Raw genomic sequence first — 20,702 nt, forward strand, 5'->3', positions numbered from 1 at the left:
CAGCGAATAAAGGATTCAATTAAAGAGCCATGTCAGGTTGCATACAGACACAGATATATGAGCACTGTGCATTTGCATGGTATCGTACTGATCTAATGATAAGAAACATCTATTGATACGAGCTTCCATTTTTTTTCTAGTGATAGAAGTAACAATGTGATAAATCATATAATTTCCAAGAGCTATACTGATACATTTAATGTTATACAAAATCGTAAGAAATTCATATGCTCTGTGAAAAAATGAATTTTGCAACTGTGTCAATTGATGGTCCTAACTTTTCTCCTCCGCCAAAAAAATCAATGTGCAGCTGCACCCTATTCCCAGACTATCTCATATATTGATATAATGTTCTCAACACTCAGCAGGAAAATGATGCACCATTCCAGAAGATCTGACCGTCTGTTCTGAATTACCTCTTGAAGGAAATGAATGTTGTGCTACAACAGAGAGAGAGAGTTAAATTGAAACTGGGATGAGATTATCACAGTAAGCAGCAGAAGATATTATTATAGCAAATTATCAAAATGCATCTGTCCTAGTATGATTATCATTGTTCTTGAGGTTGATTGAAGACCCGAAATAAATCAACTAATAACTTCAGTTTGCCTATTGTAGAGTGTTTTAGCAAAGTTGCACCATAATTTGTGAATTGTTGCCTGCTTATATGTTGTCTGTTTTTTATTGTTTTCCCTACAGGTTTTTTTAGAAGTTCTGAGTATCTCAATTAATATGCACTCTCAAGCATGTATCTCCAGAATTATTATTATTATTATTATTATTATTAGAGTTCAAACAAGAACCAATTTGAAACAGGATTTCCTAAGTCTATAAGAGCAAAGACATACCTCCACAAATTTTAATTTGAAATCCAAATTCCCAAAGCGTTGAGTGACCTCATACTCCTCCCTAAGGTACTCATATATTTGAGCATATTTTGCATCTCTCCAAGCAATTTCAGATCTGCATGGTGAAAGAAAATAACTGGCATGAGGATTGACCAGCGATTCCTGTTTTTACTTTTTAAACAAGACTTGATTCATAATGAGTTCCAGTTAGGTTGGGTTGGGTGGGTGGTGGTGGGGGGGCGGGGGAGAGAGGAGGGAATCCAAGAGGAGGCCCTAAGTATAATTGAACGAATGCAGCTAAAAGGAACATAACCAAGATCAGGAGTCACAAGTCATAACTCATTAAGTCAAAAGTGAACTCCCTTGCATAAAACCATCAGAATAATCAAACAGGTATTTTCAAGGTTACTGGACAGAAGTACAAAAATTTCATAGTTAACAACATAACACGCACAATAGCAGTGTCATGTTAATTCTTTATGAACAAAAGCCCAGTGAGTCCTGTGTGAAACTTCTATTCCAAAAAAAGCAGATTTCATCAGGATGCAGGATAATCTTCTAATCATTGAGAGAGGGGTGGGGAAGTGAGGAAGAAAAGAGAAAAGGTGGATGAATTTTGATGGACATCGGTCATCCACCGCTACCCCACAGGCCCAGACAAAGAAGAATTAATTTGAAGAAATAACAAGATCATCATCACCATCATCATCATTGTTGTTGTTGAAAGGAAAGAAAAAAAAGATTTGAAGAAAAGGAAGCAATTTCCTGATATTTACAATTTACATCCCCTCTATAAATTGATCTGGAATATATTTGGCATGTGTCCCTTGAATTGACAGCCCAGCAAAAAAAAAAGGAGGCTTGGGGGGGGGGGGGGGGTGCGGAGGGGGGACGAGCTGGGAATGGTAAACAAAACCTAGAGTTATTTACCATTTGCTTGAAAAATTCTTCTCAACCATGCAAGGTTTATTCCTAGATGAAAAGTTAGATCATATAGTATGTAAAAGGGAATTTTGGGACTAGTAAGCGAAAAGATAAGCAACAGATAAAAAGAACAGTAGACTTACCTCTCAAAAAGGCCAACTTTGAGAATTACATCAGCTAGATTTGAATTTGCCTTTCCAACTAGTTGAAGGAGCTTCTTCCTATCCATAGTGAAAGTTCCAGTTTTTTCCATTGCACGATTTATGCAGGCAAACTCTTCGACCATTCCATCAACCTGTGTAGTGTGTGTGTGTGAGAGAGATAGAGAGAGAGAGAGATTAAGTTTGTAAATGCAAACTACCTTATTGACTAGCAGCCTGTTTCAATAAATAACAACTATCTTTTCTATGGCAAAATTAGCAGCAATGTACAAGTTGAGTGCTTACATTGAATTTTCAAAGCATAAAAAATTTGAAATTCACTACTTAGTGTTATAAAAAACCAAATGTATTCTTCTGCAGCATAGCTTACAAAACTATATTATAATAGATTGTTGTGTTTCTGCAGAGTCATTACCTGTGACACGAAATAGTCCAGAGCAATGCTTTGTCCAAGTACACTTCCAATAATGCGAATACTGTCAGTATCTAAAGTTTTAAGAACTATGTAGTCTGGACCTCCCTGCATATCCTCAACTAGAAAGGGTTTCTCTTTTATGGCATAATCTAACACAAGGAGACATCAACAGCCAAGCAAAAAGTCATACTTCTAAAGAGCTATGCAAAAGCATTGAGTCAGAATGCAAACAATTATGGAACCAAATCAGCAAATCCAGAATATAAAAGTCAACAGATAAAGCGTGGGTTTGAAGATCATATTAGAATACGATGAAAGGAAAAAAGGGAAATAGAAAAGCAAATAAATATTATATTTAGACATCAATACAAATGTGCTAACTTTTCCACTTCAAAGGTCATAAAATATAAAATCTTTTCAAAGAAAATTACCATCTTTCCTCATCTCTGGAAGTAATCCAGAAGCGTGTCTTCTTACTATCTCTAGATAACTTTCAACTTCATGATCCTCAATGTTAAAGAGAACAGCAGATCCATATTGGAATACAACCATATATCGAGAGCTGATATAATCCTTGACTCCAAGTGCCTAAATCATAGATGCACATTATTAAAATGACCATTAAAATTAATCATAATGAAAGGCATGATTATGATTTTGGAAGATTTTTCTATATTATACAATCAGGATATGATCTCAGGTTAAATCCATTTACAACATCTTTAGCGGACCCTGTCCATACCACTACAACACTAGTCATAAATACTGGATGTAAGATAGACTAGGAAAACGAAAACATCAGTCTTATTCAATGTAATTTTAATCACCAAATAACAAGCATGTGATTAAAATAAAACTTAAAGGGATGACATGAGCTGAGTTACAGACTGATCCAATATTCCAATTCACCATCTGGTCAGCCAAAATTCATCAGAACAACACAACAATAAAACAAAGCTCATTTTGTATAAAATAGAAAAAAAAAAAAAAAGAAAAGCTTCTACGCTCCCATAATTTCTTAAAATCAGAAAAAAAAAATCAAAACAATAAAGCCATCAGCCATGTGCTACAAGAACACAACAAAATGACCTCATAACTTTTATAGATAAAAAGCTAAATACCCAAAAGCAAGAAACCTTAATAGATACTACAGACAAAGTAGTTAACCAATCAGAAGGATTGAATTCTCTCTTGATCATCTTACTGTAATTTCCGAAGGAAAACTGCAATATCTGAGGGCAATATAATTTGTTGAACGAGATGTAGGAGGAACAACATTGCACAAATTCTCGGCTTGCATCCTCTTCAAATCAATACTGCCAAAACCATGAATCTGAGAAAAACCATCGAGAGAAAAAATAATAATAATAATAATAATAATAATAATCACCAAGAGAGGCAGGAGAGGGAAAATAGAAACCAAGGAGTAAACAAACACAGTAAGGAGAACAAATCTCTAGATAGCATTTTATTACTTCAAATGAAGTTTCTTAGCTGAAATAAATAATGTTTCTAGCAAAATACTTGCACGTCCAAGTTCAGTATAAATTGCATTACTCAATTCAAGTGGGAAAAATCCAGAACTCCCAAGAATTCAAAAAAAGCAGGATTTTAAGCGCTAATGAGGCTTCAGTGTGGCTCCAAGACAGTTACAACACTTCTGCGAGTGTTCTTGGAAACCTTCACATTTCACATAGATTACACTTGGTGAAGATAACTTAAAATTTCAAAAACAATTGTTCCGTCACGAGTAAAGACTATTAAGGCCAAAAACTTTAACACCCAAAAGCAAAATTGCAAAATTGTAACACACAGAATCTCAAAAGCAAGACAAACCCAATTGAGTAAACAGACCTGGTACAGAGGAAGTATGCTTTAACAGGAATTTTTCCAATCTCCTCGTCTTCCTTAGGTCCCAGAACGTAATTGGGAACCGAATCATGAGGCACATATTCAATATCATTGCTATAAACCGAAACTCGAGATGGGATTGCGGAAAATGACCTGAAACAGAAGGTATGAACCCCGCGGCTAAAAGGGTATGAGAAGTGGAGAGCGTTTGGTACACATGAAAGGAAATTAGGCATAGGCAAAAAGGAATTAATGGTTTTTGTGGTTGCTATGTGATTGAGGAGAAGAGAAGCAGTTGCACGCCATCTACCCATTCACCTAGGAAAGGAAGCAACTTATCTAGATAGGATCTTCTTCGAAATCAAGCCAACTCTCAAGGAAAGCCAGAGCTTTCTTCTGCGATGGATTCATGCCTTTCCTTCGTTTGGCATCTCGCTGTCCCGCCAGCCACAACGGCGTCTTCACGCTTCTAATTTAGAAGGCGTAATACTTTGTCCAAGTAGGATAACAGAAAATAAGGGAATTTCACACAACTTTTGTGAGAATTTTGTAAATTAATACTTTTTAAAGTAATTGATTATAAATATTTTATTAATTTAACTAAAAAAATAAAAAATATATATTAAAAATTTTAATAAATAAATTATATGTAATAAATTTTATTTAAAATATATAAAATTTAATTACTTATTTATTATAAAAAATATTAAAATAATTAAAATATTATTATATATACTTGTATACTTAAAAATTTATTTTTTTTAATAATAATACAAAATAATTTGTAAAATTATTTGAAATCATATTATCATAAAATTAAAAAAAATATATTAAATTAAAATAATTAACTGCATTACATGCATATATTCTTCATTGCAATTATTTTTATTGAGTTAAGTTAATAAATTTTTTATAATTAATTATTTTTAAAAAATAAGAACCTTTCTGATAAAAATCTCATAAAATAAATTATATATTTATGTAAAATCATCATGTTTTTTCATAATAAAATAATTTTAATTTAAAATAAAACCAAATAATCATAAAATACATCAATTTAGAATAAAACTCAATTTACCTCTCAGCCAAAGGTTCGATAAATTTTGAACTTTCTTCTAAATTAATTCACAAATTTTAATTGAATATAATAAAATAATATTTTCCCTATTTTAATAATAAAATTGATATTCCTACGATTGTGTGAGCACTTGAACAGGTGTCACGTGACCTGGGATTGCTGGATGGGCTTCTATGACTACTTGTTTAAAGCTCAACGACCACTAACGTTAGTGACGACCCTTTAGCGGGCTGGGGTTCTGTATGAGTGCTTCAAGATGGCCTGCAAGTAGGGGTGTGCAAGCAAATAATTAGTTTGGTTCGATTTTAAATCGAATTAAATCGATAAGATTAAAAATTTTAAAAATTAAATTAAATTAATCATTAAAAGATAATTAAATCGAATCAAACAGATAAATACTGATTCAGTTCGATTTTAAATTGATGAAACTAAATTTAGTAAGATTTCATATTTTCAACATTAAATCTCAATAATAAAAATATAAAAAAAAAACTTAAAAATCATAACTAAAAAATCTTAGGATTTCTTTGATATATATATATATATATATATATATATATATATATATATATTAATAATTTCAATTCGGTTTAATTTTTTTATTTTTTATGAAAATAATCGAATTGAACTGATTAACTGAAATTATCAAAATTTATAAACTGAACCAAATCGATTGAATTTTAAAACCTAACTGATTGAATCGAATTGGTTTAATTCGATTTGATTTTTTGATTCATACTGAAATCTGCTCACCGATCACCTAGGGGTGGCAATTTTGAACACGACTCGCGAATACGACACGAAAATATAGAGTTTGTGTTAGGCTTATTCGTGTTCATATCGAATTCGTATCGATCCATTTATGACACGATTATAATCATGTCGTGTCACGTGTTAACCCACTAACCCGACTTGACGCGTTTATGACACGATTTAATATTCGTGTCACGTGTTGATCCGTGACCCACTAACCCATTTGACCCACTATGACCTATGAATCCACTTATGTAGCCTGTTAAATGAGTTAAGTCGTGTCAAACTGTGTTAAATGGGTTATTTGGTATTAAATAAGTCGTGTCGTGTTAAATATACCTAATACAATTTAATATTAATCGTGTTGTATCGTGTAACTCGTATAATAAAATGATCGTATTTGTATTTAAATTTTTAACATAATTTATTAATTATATTATGTTCGTATCGACCTTAATCATATTCGTGTCGCGTATTAACACGACACGAACACAACCCATCAACCTGAATTGTCACTCCTACAGTCACCCCTATCTGCAAGATAAGAAATAGTTAAAGGGCCAATTGGAGTTTCATTACTTGGAACTCTGATACTTAAGATAGTGACAAAACATAAGAATGAAAAAACAAGAGAGTAAATGTTAGGAGTTAATGAATAAGCATGTTCTGTACATTGTACTTGTAAAGGTTTCTATACGTTGTAATTGTAAAGATATTATAATCCAATAGAGAGTCACCAAGTGGCCTGTTAGAGCAAGTGAATAAGTGGGAGGTATTATTTGATTAGTGCATGTACTGAGTAAAAGTCTTGTCTATTACACCTATGGGTGATGATTATTTCTTTTATACCCTGAGATGTTAGTGTTGGTTAGTTTGTTGGGATTAATATCCTGCTTTAGTAGTTGTGTAAACTTTAGGACTAATTTGGATAAAAGGTTAACAATTGGCTAGATTGAACTTTTCCAATGAATGAATGCTAGGGTGAAATTAAGTGTAAGCTTACATATAATTGACTTTGTATATATATTGAAGGAAAATTATTATTTGATCATTATATTTTAATAAAATTAATATTTAATCTATGCATTAAAAAAAAATACTATTAAGTTTTATATAATTTTCATTAAACTGTTTAGTATCTCTATCAATTTTTACGTTAGTCAATGAATTTTAATATTAGTTAAATTATTATTTTAATAAAATTAATTAGTTAATCTCTATATTTTAAAAAATACATTAATTAATCTATGTAATTTAGTTTCGTTAACTCTTTAGTGTCTTTGTTATTTTTTTATACTCGAATTACCTTGAATCTCTCTACCTTCTTTTTCTCTCTCCCCATGTTTCTTTAAGTCTGCATTCACAGATTTAATATTTACACAATTAAATTTTTATTTTCATCTAAGAATATGCTTTTTAAAATATTATATTTTTTAAAATATAAAAATCAATTAATTAGTTTCACTAAAATAGAAGGATTAAATAGAAATTTTTTATAAGATACATAGACTAATAAATTAATTTTGCTAAAATAGAGATACTAATTAATAATTTGACTGATTTTAAAATTTATTAATTTATAAAAAATTTGATCGAAAGATTAAAAAATTTAATAAAAATAAAATACACAACTAAATATTATATTATTTTTTAAAATATAAAAATTAAATAATTAATATTATTAAAATACATAAATTAAATAATAATTTTCCTGTATTATATAATGGAACTCATATGAATTGAGGATTCAAATATATAAAATGCATATAAAACAGTATTGGGATTTGTATTGAATTTTATTAATTTAATAATGCTAAATGATTGAAAAAAAGGCATTTTTAAATATTAATAGAGATTCGGAATCATAGAGATTTTTTTTGAATTTTTTATAAATTTTTTAGGATAAATTATAGATTTATGTAATTTGTTAAAATTAATTAATTATTTTTTAAATTCAATTAAAATATTTATATATTTTATAAAATTAAACTAAGAAAACATTAATAAATTATTTAACATTAAATATTTGTTCTATTTAATTTTTATAATTTTAATTATTTAATTTTTTTAATTAAGATTAAAATAACTTTATTAACATTTTCTTTAATAAAAATTTTAATATAATAATTAAAAATTTTAATTTTATAAAATATAAAAACTTTTTAATTAGGTTTTAAAAAAATTAAGTAATTAATTTATCCAATTTTTTGTGCTTCAAAATATATTTTTAATTTACAAAGGGTTCCAGGCGAGCCAAAACCTGGCCAACAATAACGACGTCGTTTTAAACTATCAGCGGGCAAATAACATCACTGTGCTCCCAGTGAAGGAAGTCCCGTGAGCAGCGCAGCAGAAGCGAGACTCTCTGAGCAGGGAGCGAGGAGTGGGCAAGCAATTGGGCATATCGAAAATGGCGATATCGGGAGATCTCAGGGTCTCTGCAACACTGGCCTCTTATTGCAAACACCCTCTTCGAAGCTCTTTGCATTCTTCAAATTCAAAGGTCATCATCTCTTTTTACCCTCTTCGGTACCTCAATCCACTTTCATTTTTGCAATTTGCATCTCCTTTGATGTTGTTCTTGCGTAATTATTCTCATTTATGCCCATAAGCTCATTTATCTGCTTGGTTAGCGAGAAAAACTAGGAAAACTAAAAATGGGAAAACCTGGGATCTCGGCATATGGGGACTTATGCCAATTGATCAATTACGGTCATTTTTTTTTTGTTTCATTTGGTGATTTGGGTTGTTATTCGGCCTACAAAGTTTGATGTTTTTGTGATTTTTGCTTGTATGTGCATCCATTGCTATGGATTGGACAGTAGCTTAGTGGTAGAACTTAGTTAAAATTGAACATGTCGCTTCCATTTTTTGTTTGCAGAATGTAAATTCCGAATTAGGGTTACATAGTATTTGGAAAGAGTACAGTGCTTAGGGAAGGTAACGGGGAACTCAAATGGAATAAGCTTAGAATAAAGCATTTGACATTTGTTGATGTATTTATAGCTGGAGGTAGCTCAGATTTACATCCTCTAAGGTTATTTCATACTCGAAATGATGTGAATCTGGTGTGTAATAGCTACGTTTCTATATATCCAGCAAAAAATTAGTTGGTCGGCAGAGTTGAGCGGGATTCTGTGGTTAAATTTACAGGAACTGATCCACCTAATGAAGTCTGATCTACTCTCTCCCTTGGTGGGGAGCTTTGAATTGCTCTAGTTAACTTTTCAGACATGTCTTTTCACTGATACACATGCCTTCTTTTGCTCATTTCTTCATGCTGCTAATGCATGCTTCTATTTGTGTAGCATTCCTTTTCCTTCATATCATTAAGGTTGGCAGATTCTTGACTATTTAACTAATGCAGTCTAGGATTGGTAATATTGGTTTGATTGTATAGTGTCTTTGTCTTTTCATGGTTTTCTTGGAAATTTCGGTATGGAGAGACGAAATCTTATTCCAGTTAGTTTATTCAGGAAAAAAAAATAAGATTAGTACAGCTGATTATGATTGCTAAAGTGGTTTGGATGTGTTATTGGAACAAAATTATATTATCATAGTATCCAATTATCTCTAAAATTTTATTCAGATAAGTAAGTTAGTTATGAAGAGGTATTTTGCTTATGCAATTGGATTACTGAAGTAAAACAAGCTTTGATGCCAAATTGATGTAGAACAGGAGGAACAAAGGGAATAATGGGTTGAGAAACAATCTAGAGAAACAAATTCTCAAATAAAGAAGAGAAAAAATAATTTTCAAAATTTATTAATTGTCAACAATAATATCATAATAAATTCTCCTTAATAAAATATCTAGACATGGATATTTATAATTTATCAACTAGTCTTATTAGTAACTAATTAGGAATGCTAAATAAATTCAAACTTCCTGAATAAAATAAAATGCTACTTCCTAGTTAAATTTCCTAAATATTAGATACAATGAAAACTTAAATCAAAATATTCTTCCTTGACTGCATCAATTATGCAGTAACAAAGGCTTGTGCCTATTCATTCAGTGAATCCACTTGTAGGAAGGGTTTCACATAGCTAGATGGTATCAGGTTTCATCTATTATTGTCACTCATTTCACTATATGGACTGCTCATCTCTATGGTTCTAACTTATTTGTGAACCCCTTATCTTTCCAAAATGTCAGTGATGTAGAACCACAAAGAAATACCAAATTGATGTAGAATCACAAAAAAACACTCAAAGGGGAAAATAAGTAAACTCTCAAATTTGATTAATTCTCAATTGTCAATAATATGAAGCTCTGCAAAAATACCTAGATTGCATAGCTATTTATAATATCTCAAAATAAGAAATACTAAACAAACACTAATTAACAATACTAAGTCAGCATAAACTCCTAAATAAATAAAACATTATTTAAGAATACTAAGTCAAAAAAGTAAATAAAATGCTAGTACTACATTACATTTTTTAAATTTCTTCCTAAAATATGTAGACCTAAAATCCCTAGTAGAAGGGCATACATCAGTCACTCATCATTCTGTGCGAATGATGTTCCGAAGAGAAACACTTGGCTAATTTAAATGGTATAAGAACATATGACGCATACAATGAAACACAATGGATGATGGTCAACCAAATGCTCTCTGGTTAGTTTTTATTCCTGGGCCTACATGAGTTGAAATCTACTTTAGTGAACTGGGCACTCTTTTAATTTGATTTGATTGTATATGTTCAACCTTGAAGGATTGCAGAAAAATTGAGAATTAATGCCAAAATGTCTCACGGTGGTTAAGGCTTTCATGCTACAATTATAGGTGGAGTTCATTGGTTTCCCTGGTCGAGGATCTGGCACTTCCCCAAACACACCCAAGTGGCCTGGCATTATCTTGCTTGATAGATGTAAAATGCATGATCCCTCTAGACGATTTTCTGGGATCACTAGAGATTATCAGCTGTCTTCAACTTCGATTAGTGAAGAGGCTGAACGCTTTCTCCTAAATGCCATAAACATGAACTTCTTTGAGCGATTGAACCTGGCATGGAAGATAATATTCCCATCACCAGCACGGAGAAAGAGCTCAAATGCAAGGATTGCCAAACAACGGTTGAAGATGATTCTTTTCTCTGACAGATGTGCAGTGAGTGATGAAGCAAAACGGAAGATTGTAAAAAACGTTGTGCATGCTTTATCAGAATTCGTGGAGATAGACTCACAGGATAAAGTCCAGCTGAATGTCACTACCGATCTTGATCTTGGTACTGTATATTCTGTTACAGTGCCTGTACGACGGGTGAGGGCAGAATATCGGGATGCAGAAGAAATCGGATCAATAACAAACATCGAGTACAAAGATACTGGAGAAACTTCTGGTTCTGTTGATGTCCGATTTGATTTCTTCATCCCAGATGAAAGAACTCGGTGATTTTCCCAAGGCTTAAAATAAACAAAGTGATGGCAAGTATCAATGAGTTTATCTTTCCCATGTTTGAATCTTTAGCTAGAGAGAAAAGCTTTCACTTGTGCATATAAAAAAAAAGTCCTCGTAGTTGATTGAAGTTTTTCCTATCTTTAAATGTGCAATTAATTGAATGGCTGAGTTAATAACATTGAAGCATGTCTGTGCGCACCATCCAATCATTTTGGATGGTTGTGTTTCCACTGTTGTATGTTTTCAAGCATGGTGTATGAATCATCTAAAGGTATTTATTTAGGATCTGTTATGCATTGTTGTTTATAAAAAAAATTAATAAAATTAATTTTGATATATTTTAATCAAAATAAAATCTTTAAAACATTTAAATATATATATTTTTTCAAATTATTATTATTTTTTGTGATAAAAAGTTCAGGAATAGGAAGGGTATCTCTATTTCAGGACCAAGAAAAGTTTATAGACTACTGGAGATTTATAATAAGAATTAGTAATCGTCTATTCATGAGAAATCCTAACAGGAGTCAGTGGGATTCAAATTCTGATTTGAGGTAGAGTGTATATCCTTTATAAATTTTCTAAATTATTTTTTAATAACATATAAAATAATATTTTTAGATTAAAATCATAACTCCAGATTTTGGAACCCTTACTTCTAATTAAAATATTTAGATTACCACAAATGAAAAACAATTTAATTTTACGAGTATTGTTATCATAAAAGCATCCGAATTTTAATTTTTATTATAAAATTTATTAAACTTTAATTTAATTTTATAAAAGTTATTATAATAAAAAATTAAAAATTTTTAAGTTAAATTACAGATTTATCAACTATTTTATAAATAAAATAATCTAATTATTAGTTATTAATGAAAGAGAAACAAAAGAAAAAGAGAGATTTAAACATAAATAAAGTAGTTGAATGTTTTTTATGTATTTTTTTTAAAGAAATTAGTAAAATAAAATAATTTTATTTATAAAATAGTTGACGGTTTGTAAGTTACTTTATAAATTTTTAATTTTCGATCACAATAATTTTTATGAAATTAAATTAAAATTTAATAAATATTCTTAAAAAAATTAAAGTTTAATAAACTTTATAAAAACATTCATAAAAATAAAAGATCACGTGTGATATTCACTCATAGATCAAAAAAAAAAAAAACCGAACCGATTAATTCGGTTCATTCAGTTGATTTTAATTTTAAAAATTTCGGTTAATTTTTTTATTTAATTTTATTAATTTTTGTGTCGTCGGTTCAAATTCAAAAAAAAAAAAAAAAAAAAACCCGAATTAAAATATATATAATATATAAAAAAAAAAAAAAAAAAATCAAATGAAATCGAAAAAAAAAAAAAAAAAAAAAAAAACCGAAAACCTTTTTTTTTTTTTTTTTTTTTTTTTTTTTTTTTTTTTTTTTTTTTTTTTATTATTTTTTAAAAAAAAAAAAAAAAAATTTTTATAAATTCGATTTGATCGATAAAAAAATCGAATCGAACCGTTTTTTTTTTTCGATTTTTTTTTTATTATCAATTCATTCAATTTTTTTTAAAATTTTTTTTTTTTTAATTTATTTTTTTTTCGGGGTTGGAACCGAAAAAACCCCGTTGCATACCCTACTCATAGATGTGAGCTTGCGTATTAATATTAAATAAATTTAGTATGTTTTATTAAAAAATATTAAAATAAATAAAATTATTTTTAATTACTTTTTAATAGTATTTAAAATAATAAATTTTTTAAAAGCATCTTGGAAAGCCACTCAAATTCAAGATGGGCTTAGAACACAGTTATTGTACTCAGATCCAACCAATTGGTTAGACTGATGGATTGGAATCTAAATTCATTCGAATTTATAATTAAATTAAATAAAAAAATACTCAATGTAAACTCGTTGATTCAGTCTAATTATTAAATTTAATTTTAAATTATTTTTTAATTAATATATCTAAAAAAAATAATTTTTTTAATAACAAATCTAATGCTAAACAGCCCAAGTCAGCCAACAAGCTGGCTTAATAGCATTGGCTTAGATAGAGCAATCGCATTCCCTCGCATTTCTTTGCCATTTTGATAGGCTCGATTTAAATATTAAAACCCACCATTTCCCGCCATTCAACTCCATTGCAGTCCACTTCTTCACCGGCAAGTGACGACGGAGCCACCGTACTAACGTCCTCTACCAACAGGTTCGTTCTTAACCCTTCCAAATCTGATCTGTACAAATCGGGCCTCCTCTCCCATAGTTCAATACTGGCGCCGGTTCTACTCTCACCGGCTACGGACCGTCGCAAATTCCATTGATTTCTTTATTTTTTTTCCCCTGATGATTTCCCAATCTATTGATTAAACCCACAAACTCCCATTTTCTCTGTCTGTAACTTTGAGAAGAACCGCTGCATCCCTCATGTGGCCCATCATCAGAGCTCACCTCTTGTGTCTGCTTTCACAAAAACCAATTTTGCACTCTAGCTGATTGAGAAATTTTATGCCTTGCTACTTCTGTAAAGTGTTATTTTCTCTCAGGTGCTGGGGGAGATTGTCGATTCGATTTTGGTTCCTCAACTTTACGTTGATTGCCAAATGAACGGTGTTGAGTTACCATTCGAAAACCCAATCGGAGATGCTGTTTCCAGGATCCGATTCGCCCCCCTATCCAATAATCTCCTTATTTCCTCTTGGGACTCTGTGAGTATTCAATTTCTTATTTTGAAATTTTTTTTTTGTTATTCAATTTCTTATTTTGAAAATTTTTTTTGTAAGTTTTCATCTGTATCATGCTAGTTAATTTATAAATCTTAACAGGAATAGTGATTGTGTGTGTGTTTTTTTATTGTGTAGAATCTTCGATTGTATGATGTGGATGGCTCTCTGCTCAGATTAGAAGCTCCCTCCCAAGCTGGACTTCTCGATTGTTGTTACCAGAGCGAGTCCATGGCTTTTAGTGCGGGTTCAGATGGTGGAATTAGAAGGTTCGTTGTTAAACATCAAATTGGTTAAAACTCATTTGATTATTATTATTATTATTATTATTATTATTATTATTATTATTATTATTATTATTATTATTATTATTATTACTTGTTTATTTATTATTTCTAAATTGAAACTGAGTGTATATACTTATGAACATTGAACTGTAATGCAACAATATATTTTGAGATAATTATATGGTAAAATTATTTAAGTAGTGCCGGGTTTGAATGGTTTATTTAGATCTTCATACATCTTTGTGCCGTTTTGATAGGAACTTGATGAATTAATAACAATGATACACTTTTGTAGTCATATTTCAATATGCTATTGAATTAGTTGCTTTCGTTTAATCTTGTATAGAAATTGATCTTAGTGAAAAACTAAGTTTGCATTTTGTTTACTACTAAGTAGCCTGTCTTGCAAATGTGTCCACTTGCACACAATGCAGATGAGGATTCAAAGCTTCCTATTTGGTGCTTTTGATTACATAAAAAAGTTAAAAATAAGAATTATGAGAGGAAGGTCTTGATGACATTTGTCAATCATATAACCCCAGATAAGCTGACTGGCAGTGAGAGGGGAGTGTCTTGATGACATTTGTAACAGTTGGAATTTAATACTCTTTTTCACTTGGGAGTTGGGATTAATCTGAGAAAGGGATTTATTGACTGAGTATTGAATCTCCCAGTACTTGCAAAAGAAAAGAAAGTGGGAAAGAGTGAGGATGGGCATGGGCATAACAACACCATGTAGAGTTAGCAAGGCACTATCATTCCATTTTTTTAATCCCACTTTAAGATATACATAACCATCGTTGCATAATTTGCAGTTGATCACAAGATAATGTTTATCTTGTCTATGTATTCTTGCATTAGCATAAACTTTCATTAACAACAACAACAATGCCTTAATCCCAAACTAGTTGGGGTCGGCTCATGTACTTTCATTAACATCCTAGCTTATTCATTATCTTTCTCTTGCCTAGTATCCATGATGTAATTTATATGGCTAACTAAAAGGATTAAAATTTCTAACTGATTATTTTCACTTTCATTATTGATCTTTCTTGTATTATTTTATTTTCAACATTTAATGAGTTTCAGTCTATTTTCTTCATAAAATATATGCTGAGTCCTTTTGGGGCAATATTTTGGTAGGTATGACTTGCATTCAGGAACCAATGAGACAATTGGAAGTCATCATGATATAGCAACGTGTGTTGAATATAGTGATCAAACAGGTAAGCTACCAACACAAAACCATTTATATATATATATATATATATATATATATATATATATATATTCTAGTTATTAACTTTAAAACTTTCATATTTTAGTTTCTTAAATTACAATGTTTCAGATAATTTTAATTTATTCTTAAAGCTTAGAATTATTTGTGTCACATCATAATTCAACACTTTCTGTAGAGAGGCAGTGTCAAAAAGAGATGCAAAAAGCCCATTATACGACCTTGTTTTATTTGGATATATTAGTTGCTGACTTTAAAATGATCCTTCTCTCTGCTTGTTGCAGGCCTATTGTTTTCAGCTAGTTTAGACAAGAATATAATGTCCTGGGATATGCGCTCTGCAAAGTCTCTGGCATACCTAATAAATATGGGTGCAGAAGTTGAGTCCATTTCTCTCTCTAGGTTTGATTTGATCGTAGCTGTTGGAGCATCAGTGAGGATATATGACTTGCGAAACTTGGAGAGGCCAGTTCATTTGAAAGAATCGTGTATGGACATACGAACAAAGTGTATTAGCTCATTTCCTGGAGGTATTACTTCAATTATCATGTTTGCATGTTGTGAATATTATTTTTTCTGGTGAAAACACCTTTATTTGGAGGATATCATTATTATTAGATAATATGAAATGCTAAAGAGTGAATTAACTTGAGTATTTCTTTCCTATGACCTTATATCTCCTGCATGTAGATTCTTGTTGTTGTGTTGGCATGGTATGAACTTGTAATCCTCATATAACATTGTACAATTTTATTGTATTTCTCTATAAAAGAGGTTTGTTAGAGAAGGATTTATTTTCTGGCAGGTTATGCTGTTGGATATGTAGATGGACGGGTAGCATTGGAGTTCTTGGATTCATCGAATTTAAATGAAGGGTCAGTCTTTGGACTATACTTACGCATAACTATAATCCATCCTTCGTTTGTTGAAGGTCTGAAACATATGATTAAGCTTCCAAATTTTGGATATTTCTATTCCAACTTTCCTCTAGGTAGTTGTACATTTCTGTGTCCCATTGTAGAAAGTATCATAGAGAAGGCTTGAGAATATTGCATGCATTTTTTATTTTTAATTTATTTTGTTTAGACTGAGAGTAAAAACCAAACTCAGACCATTCTAGCCAATAACATAGGACAGTTTTGGTGGACCTGTGTTTATGGTTACTCAAAGCTAGGATGGAATTGGGAATTAACTTGGACAATTAAGATATGCAAAGCAGAATGATTAGGTATCAAAACAAAAAAGCAAGAAGAATGGCTATTTGTGGTGCAGATGTGGCATTGTGAATAGTGACTTGAACAGAATTTAAGGTTATTTTGAGGCTATTTGATGGTGAATTAATTAGGTTTTATTGAAAAGAAATTTAGATCCGTATCAGATACTTTTCTTTCAAAGTTGCTTCAATACCTTACCTTTCTCAAAATTCTACTGCAGATATACTTTTCGGTGTCATCCAAAGTTTAAGGATGGAAGAGCACATCTAGTTTCAATAAATGACATAGTTTTCAATCCACTGTATGTACATTTCAATCAATAGTTTAACATTTGCAACTTACGGCGAAACTTAAAATTGATTGGGTGCTTTTGATTTAGTGTATGTGGTACTTTTGTTAGTGGTGATAATGATGGCTACATTATCACTTGGAATAATGAAAGCAAAAGAAGATTATATGAGGTATAATTCATCTTATTTAACTGATGTTCGCACGGTGATTTTTTTATTTTTTCTTTCCCTCGGTTATTTACATATTTTACTGTTTACGTTAACTTTTCTGGATTTTAGTTTCCTAGATACCCCAATAGTGTGGCGTCTTTATCATTCAACCAGGGGGGAGAACTTTTGGCCATTGCATCCAGCTACACTTACCAAGAAGCCAATGAAAAGTATGTCATTCTTGTTGTCAACTGCTTTATTGTATTTTATCATTGTGTTTTAATATGAAAATCCAGAGCCAGAATTTCGTGATGTAAATATCCTTGGTTAAATGTGGGGACAAAGGTAGGGTGAGTAGAATTCGATTCAATCGAAAAAAGCGATTGAACTGATTTAATTTAAAATTTTGGTTCAGTTTTTTGTAAATTTATTCGGTTTAATTTTTTATTTTAAAAAATTTACTCTATTCGGTTCGGTTTTCTAAGAAAAACATGTAGGACTAAAACGATTTTTTTTTAATTAATTGTTATTGGGTCTAAAATTAGAGTTAAAAAATAGAAGATACAACTGAAAGTAAGTCTGAAATGAGTTCAAAATAAGTCCAAAAAAGCTCAAGATAAAGTCTAAACTAATAAATTAAACTGTGCAGAACCAAAATGGTTTGGTTCTATTTACTTGATTTTCTTCTAATTTGGTCTGCTATGAATTTCAGTTCATTTAATTTTTGGGGTTTTCAAACAAAATCGAACCAAGCAATGCTTACCCCTAGTTGAGGGTTCTACACGCAGAGTCTCATAACTTTCTACAATGATTGAGCATACAAGTCAGATATTTCCTTCTCCCTAATCGCCTATAATGACTCATGTAGTTTTTGTTTATACGTGTCTTTTAATGATACCTTTGTCCTTTGAACTCTATTATTAGTTGACAACATTATGCTTGGTTTATTTATACTTGGTTTATTTTGAATTTTCTTTCATTATTTTTGGAATGAAAATTAGTCTTGGCTTGCTCGTATCTGCTATGCTTATTTTGGTCTTGCAGCGTTGTATTTCTTGATTAAATTAAAGTGTTAAAAGTATATATGCATCATCAATTATGCAATAATGCATATTTTTCAACCTGCAATTCTCCATGACAGGGAAGTGACCCCTCAAGTATTCATACAAAAGATGGGAGACAGCTAGGTCTTTTGGAGTTTCTAGTCAGAATAAGCATTTGTAGGATAATTGATGGAAAAGGTAACACAAATCATTATGAAAGATCTACTTTACTATTGTTTCTAGTGGCTCATTTCAAAGCCAGGCAGTTGCTGGTTTGCTGCACACCAGATTAAGTTGTCCACTTTTTCATTTTTTCTTGCCTTAGGGTTCTTGATATATTGCTAAATACGTCGGCTTGATGTGGGCAGTTTAGTCTCCATGTGTCAGTTCATGTTTTACTTCCAAGTTCCAACCAGCTAAATGCCTTCGGCTGGGGCCGGCTAGTAAATTATGTAAAACTATATCGTTTGTGGTTTCTGGTTATGGTTGTTTACCTCTGTCCCTTTTTCAGATAATTCAAATCATCCCAACAATATTTGCCTCTGATTTTGGAATTGGACCAAGAATTCATATCTTTGGATAAGCTGCTGTCCAACTTGCTTGAGCAAGTTTCAAGATATCTCATCTTGTTCATGGCTTCTTTCTGAGCTTGGTAATTCTTTTCAGAGAGGGCTCGAGCTAATCTTGTTGGAACTGTTATGTGCTTCAAATTAAAAACAGGTGAAATTTTTGTTTTTATTTTTCATTATTTGGCCTAGGAATGAGTTTAGAAATAGAATAGTTGCAAAATATGTTCCTTTTTTTTTAATTATTATTATTATTATTTATGTAAAACTTATGCCTGTGATGGATGCAACTTTGATTGGGGTTATCTCTGTAACTCAAAACCCTTTGATTATTATAATACATTCCATCATTGTTGCTTACGAGTTGAACTTTCCTTAGGAGGATGTGCTTGAGTCCACAATTAATAGTTAGTAAAGGGCCCCGGAACCGACCCGATTTTTTTTTTTTTGTTTATTTTTTTTTTTTTAAAAAAAAAAAATGTAGTAGTGGAAAAATTTCTTGTATGACTTAAAAAAAAAAAAAAAAATGGGTCAGGTAGTATATAAGAATCTAAGATCGAATTATATTAGAGTAGTAAAAAAAAAAGTGAAATTAATTAAGAGAATGACATATTTTTAACTTCTTATATAAGCATAGAATAGAATACTATCAAGAAAAATCTTATTAAAATGAGAATTGGTTAAAAGAAATTCGATAATAGCAAGATTCAGAAGAAATAATTAGCGTTGAATTAAAATATTTATTATTCGGTTAACTGGACAATATATTGAGGTGGCACTACACTAAAAAGGAATTTCAATTATTAAATTTAATTAAAACCTAAATCTAGCAAAACTTGTAGAATCCCCGATTCGGACTTGAAACCAGTCTAGAACAGGTCTATGTACAGTGTTGCTCGCTTCAGAAACCAAATGGTCGCCCGGGTGCCATAAAATTGAACTTGTGCAAATTGTTTGATCAATTTGGTGAAAGGAAAAAATAAAAATGAATCAGTTATTTTTCATTTATTTATGGAATAAGTTCTACAACTTCAGAAAATATATCTTTAAAGTATACTAATGTTTGTATATTTAAGTTTTAATTAAAACTTGAGGTTGTATAATAGACATTTCCATGTCCTAATTATTTAACATTTAAAAAAACTGAATTAAAATAAAGAATTTAGTGAACATAAAATGATCCTTTAGAGTTGATACTTTAAACTGATCGTTAATATTGAGCACGATGGTTCAGTGAGCTAATATCATGCTCAAATCTCTTCAACTTATGGTATTAGGCTGTTACATTATAACATATAAAGAGTTGGAGTTGTGCATTGGAACGAAAGATTTTTGTAGGTATCTAACTCGATTAAATCATAATAGAACATATTTATATAGTATATTATTAAATTTAGAACAGATTTAAATTCAGGTTTTATATGTATTGCATATCAATTTATTTATATAAACACTTAATTAAATATAAAATATATTTTTTTAATAATAATATTTAGAGATTTTATATTTTTATTTTAAATAAAATAAAATTTAAATTTTTTTATAAATTTATTAATAAAAAATAAATTTTTATATAAATTATTAATTAAAATATATAAAATTAAATGAGTTTAAATATTTTTTAGTAATAAAAATTGAGTTTGGAAAGAGTTCATATTATTGATAATAAATTTTAATTAGGTTTAGAGATAAATTCGAATTTATAAAATATTAATCAGATTTAAGTTGAATAAGATGATTTTAATGAATATCTTATCATTAACATCC

The 20,702-nt window shown here is 30.3% G+C and overlaps 3 protein-coding genes across 4 annotated transcripts; 2 read left to right on the forward strand and 1 right to left on the reverse strand.

The window, feature by feature from the left end:
* Nucleotides 1–143: 143 nt before the first annotated feature.
* LOC110643180 (protein RETARDED ROOT GROWTH, mitochondrial) lies at nucleotides 144–4,700 on the reverse strand. The gene is made up of 7 exons (XM_021795444.2): nucleotides 4,203–4,700; nucleotides 3,553–3,664; nucleotides 2,780–2,936; nucleotides 2,349–2,497; nucleotides 1,916–2,067; nucleotides 849–963; nucleotides 144–440 (listed from the first exon to the last, which is right to left on the reverse strand). The coding sequence occupies exons 1-7, from the start codon at nucleotides 4,511–4,513 to the stop codon at nucleotides 318–320; spliced, it is 1,119 nt and encodes a 372-aa protein (XP_021651136.2). The 5' UTR covers nucleotides 4,514–4,700; the 3' UTR covers nucleotides 144–317.
* Nucleotides 4,701–8,325: 3,625 nt separating this feature from the next.
* Nucleotides 8,326–11,725, forward strand: LOC110643199 (cell division topological specificity factor homolog, chloroplastic). The gene is made up of 2 exons (XM_021795483.2): nucleotides 8,326–8,533; nucleotides 10,824–11,725. Exons 1-2 carry the CDS (start codon nucleotides 8,441–8,443, stop codon nucleotides 11,430–11,432), a joined length of 702 nt encoding a protein of 233 aa, XP_021651175.2. The 5' UTR covers nucleotides 8,326–8,440; the 3' UTR covers nucleotides 11,433–11,725.
* A 1,749-nt stretch (nucleotides 11,726–13,474) lies between these two features.
* LOC110643194 (mitotic checkpoint protein BUB3.3) lies at nucleotides 13,475–19,304 on the forward strand. Of its 2 annotated transcripts, none has more exons than XM_058154017.1 (11): nucleotides 13,475–13,634; nucleotides 13,956–14,133; nucleotides 14,287–14,417; nucleotides 15,579–15,661; nucleotides 15,957–16,202; nucleotides 16,478–16,547; nucleotides 17,107–17,187; nucleotides 17,266–17,347; nucleotides 17,456–17,556; nucleotides 18,468–18,567; nucleotides 18,881–19,304. In XM_058154017.1, exons 2-10 carry the CDS (start codon nucleotides 14,029–14,031, stop codon nucleotides 18,511–18,513), a joined length of 945 nt encoding a protein of 314 aa, XP_058010000.1. In that variant the 5' UTR covers nucleotides 13,475–13,634; nucleotides 13,956–14,028; the 3' UTR covers nucleotides 18,514–18,567; nucleotides 18,881–19,304. The 2 variants fall into 2 exon arrangements, with proteins under 2 accessions (XP_058010000.1, XP_021651160.2); XM_021795468.2 differs by having other exon boundaries at nucleotides 13,476–13,634; nucleotides 13,972–14,133.
* Nucleotides 19,305–20,702: the final 1,398 nt, after the last annotated feature.

The sequence above is a fragment of the Hevea brasiliensis genome, chromosome 9 (genome assembly GCF_030052815.1).
Source record: "Hevea brasiliensis isolate MT/VB/25A 57/8 chromosome 9, ASM3005281v1, whole genome shotgun sequence".
NCBI lineage: Eukaryota > Viridiplantae > Streptophyta > Magnoliopsida > Malpighiales > Euphorbiaceae > Hevea > Hevea brasiliensis.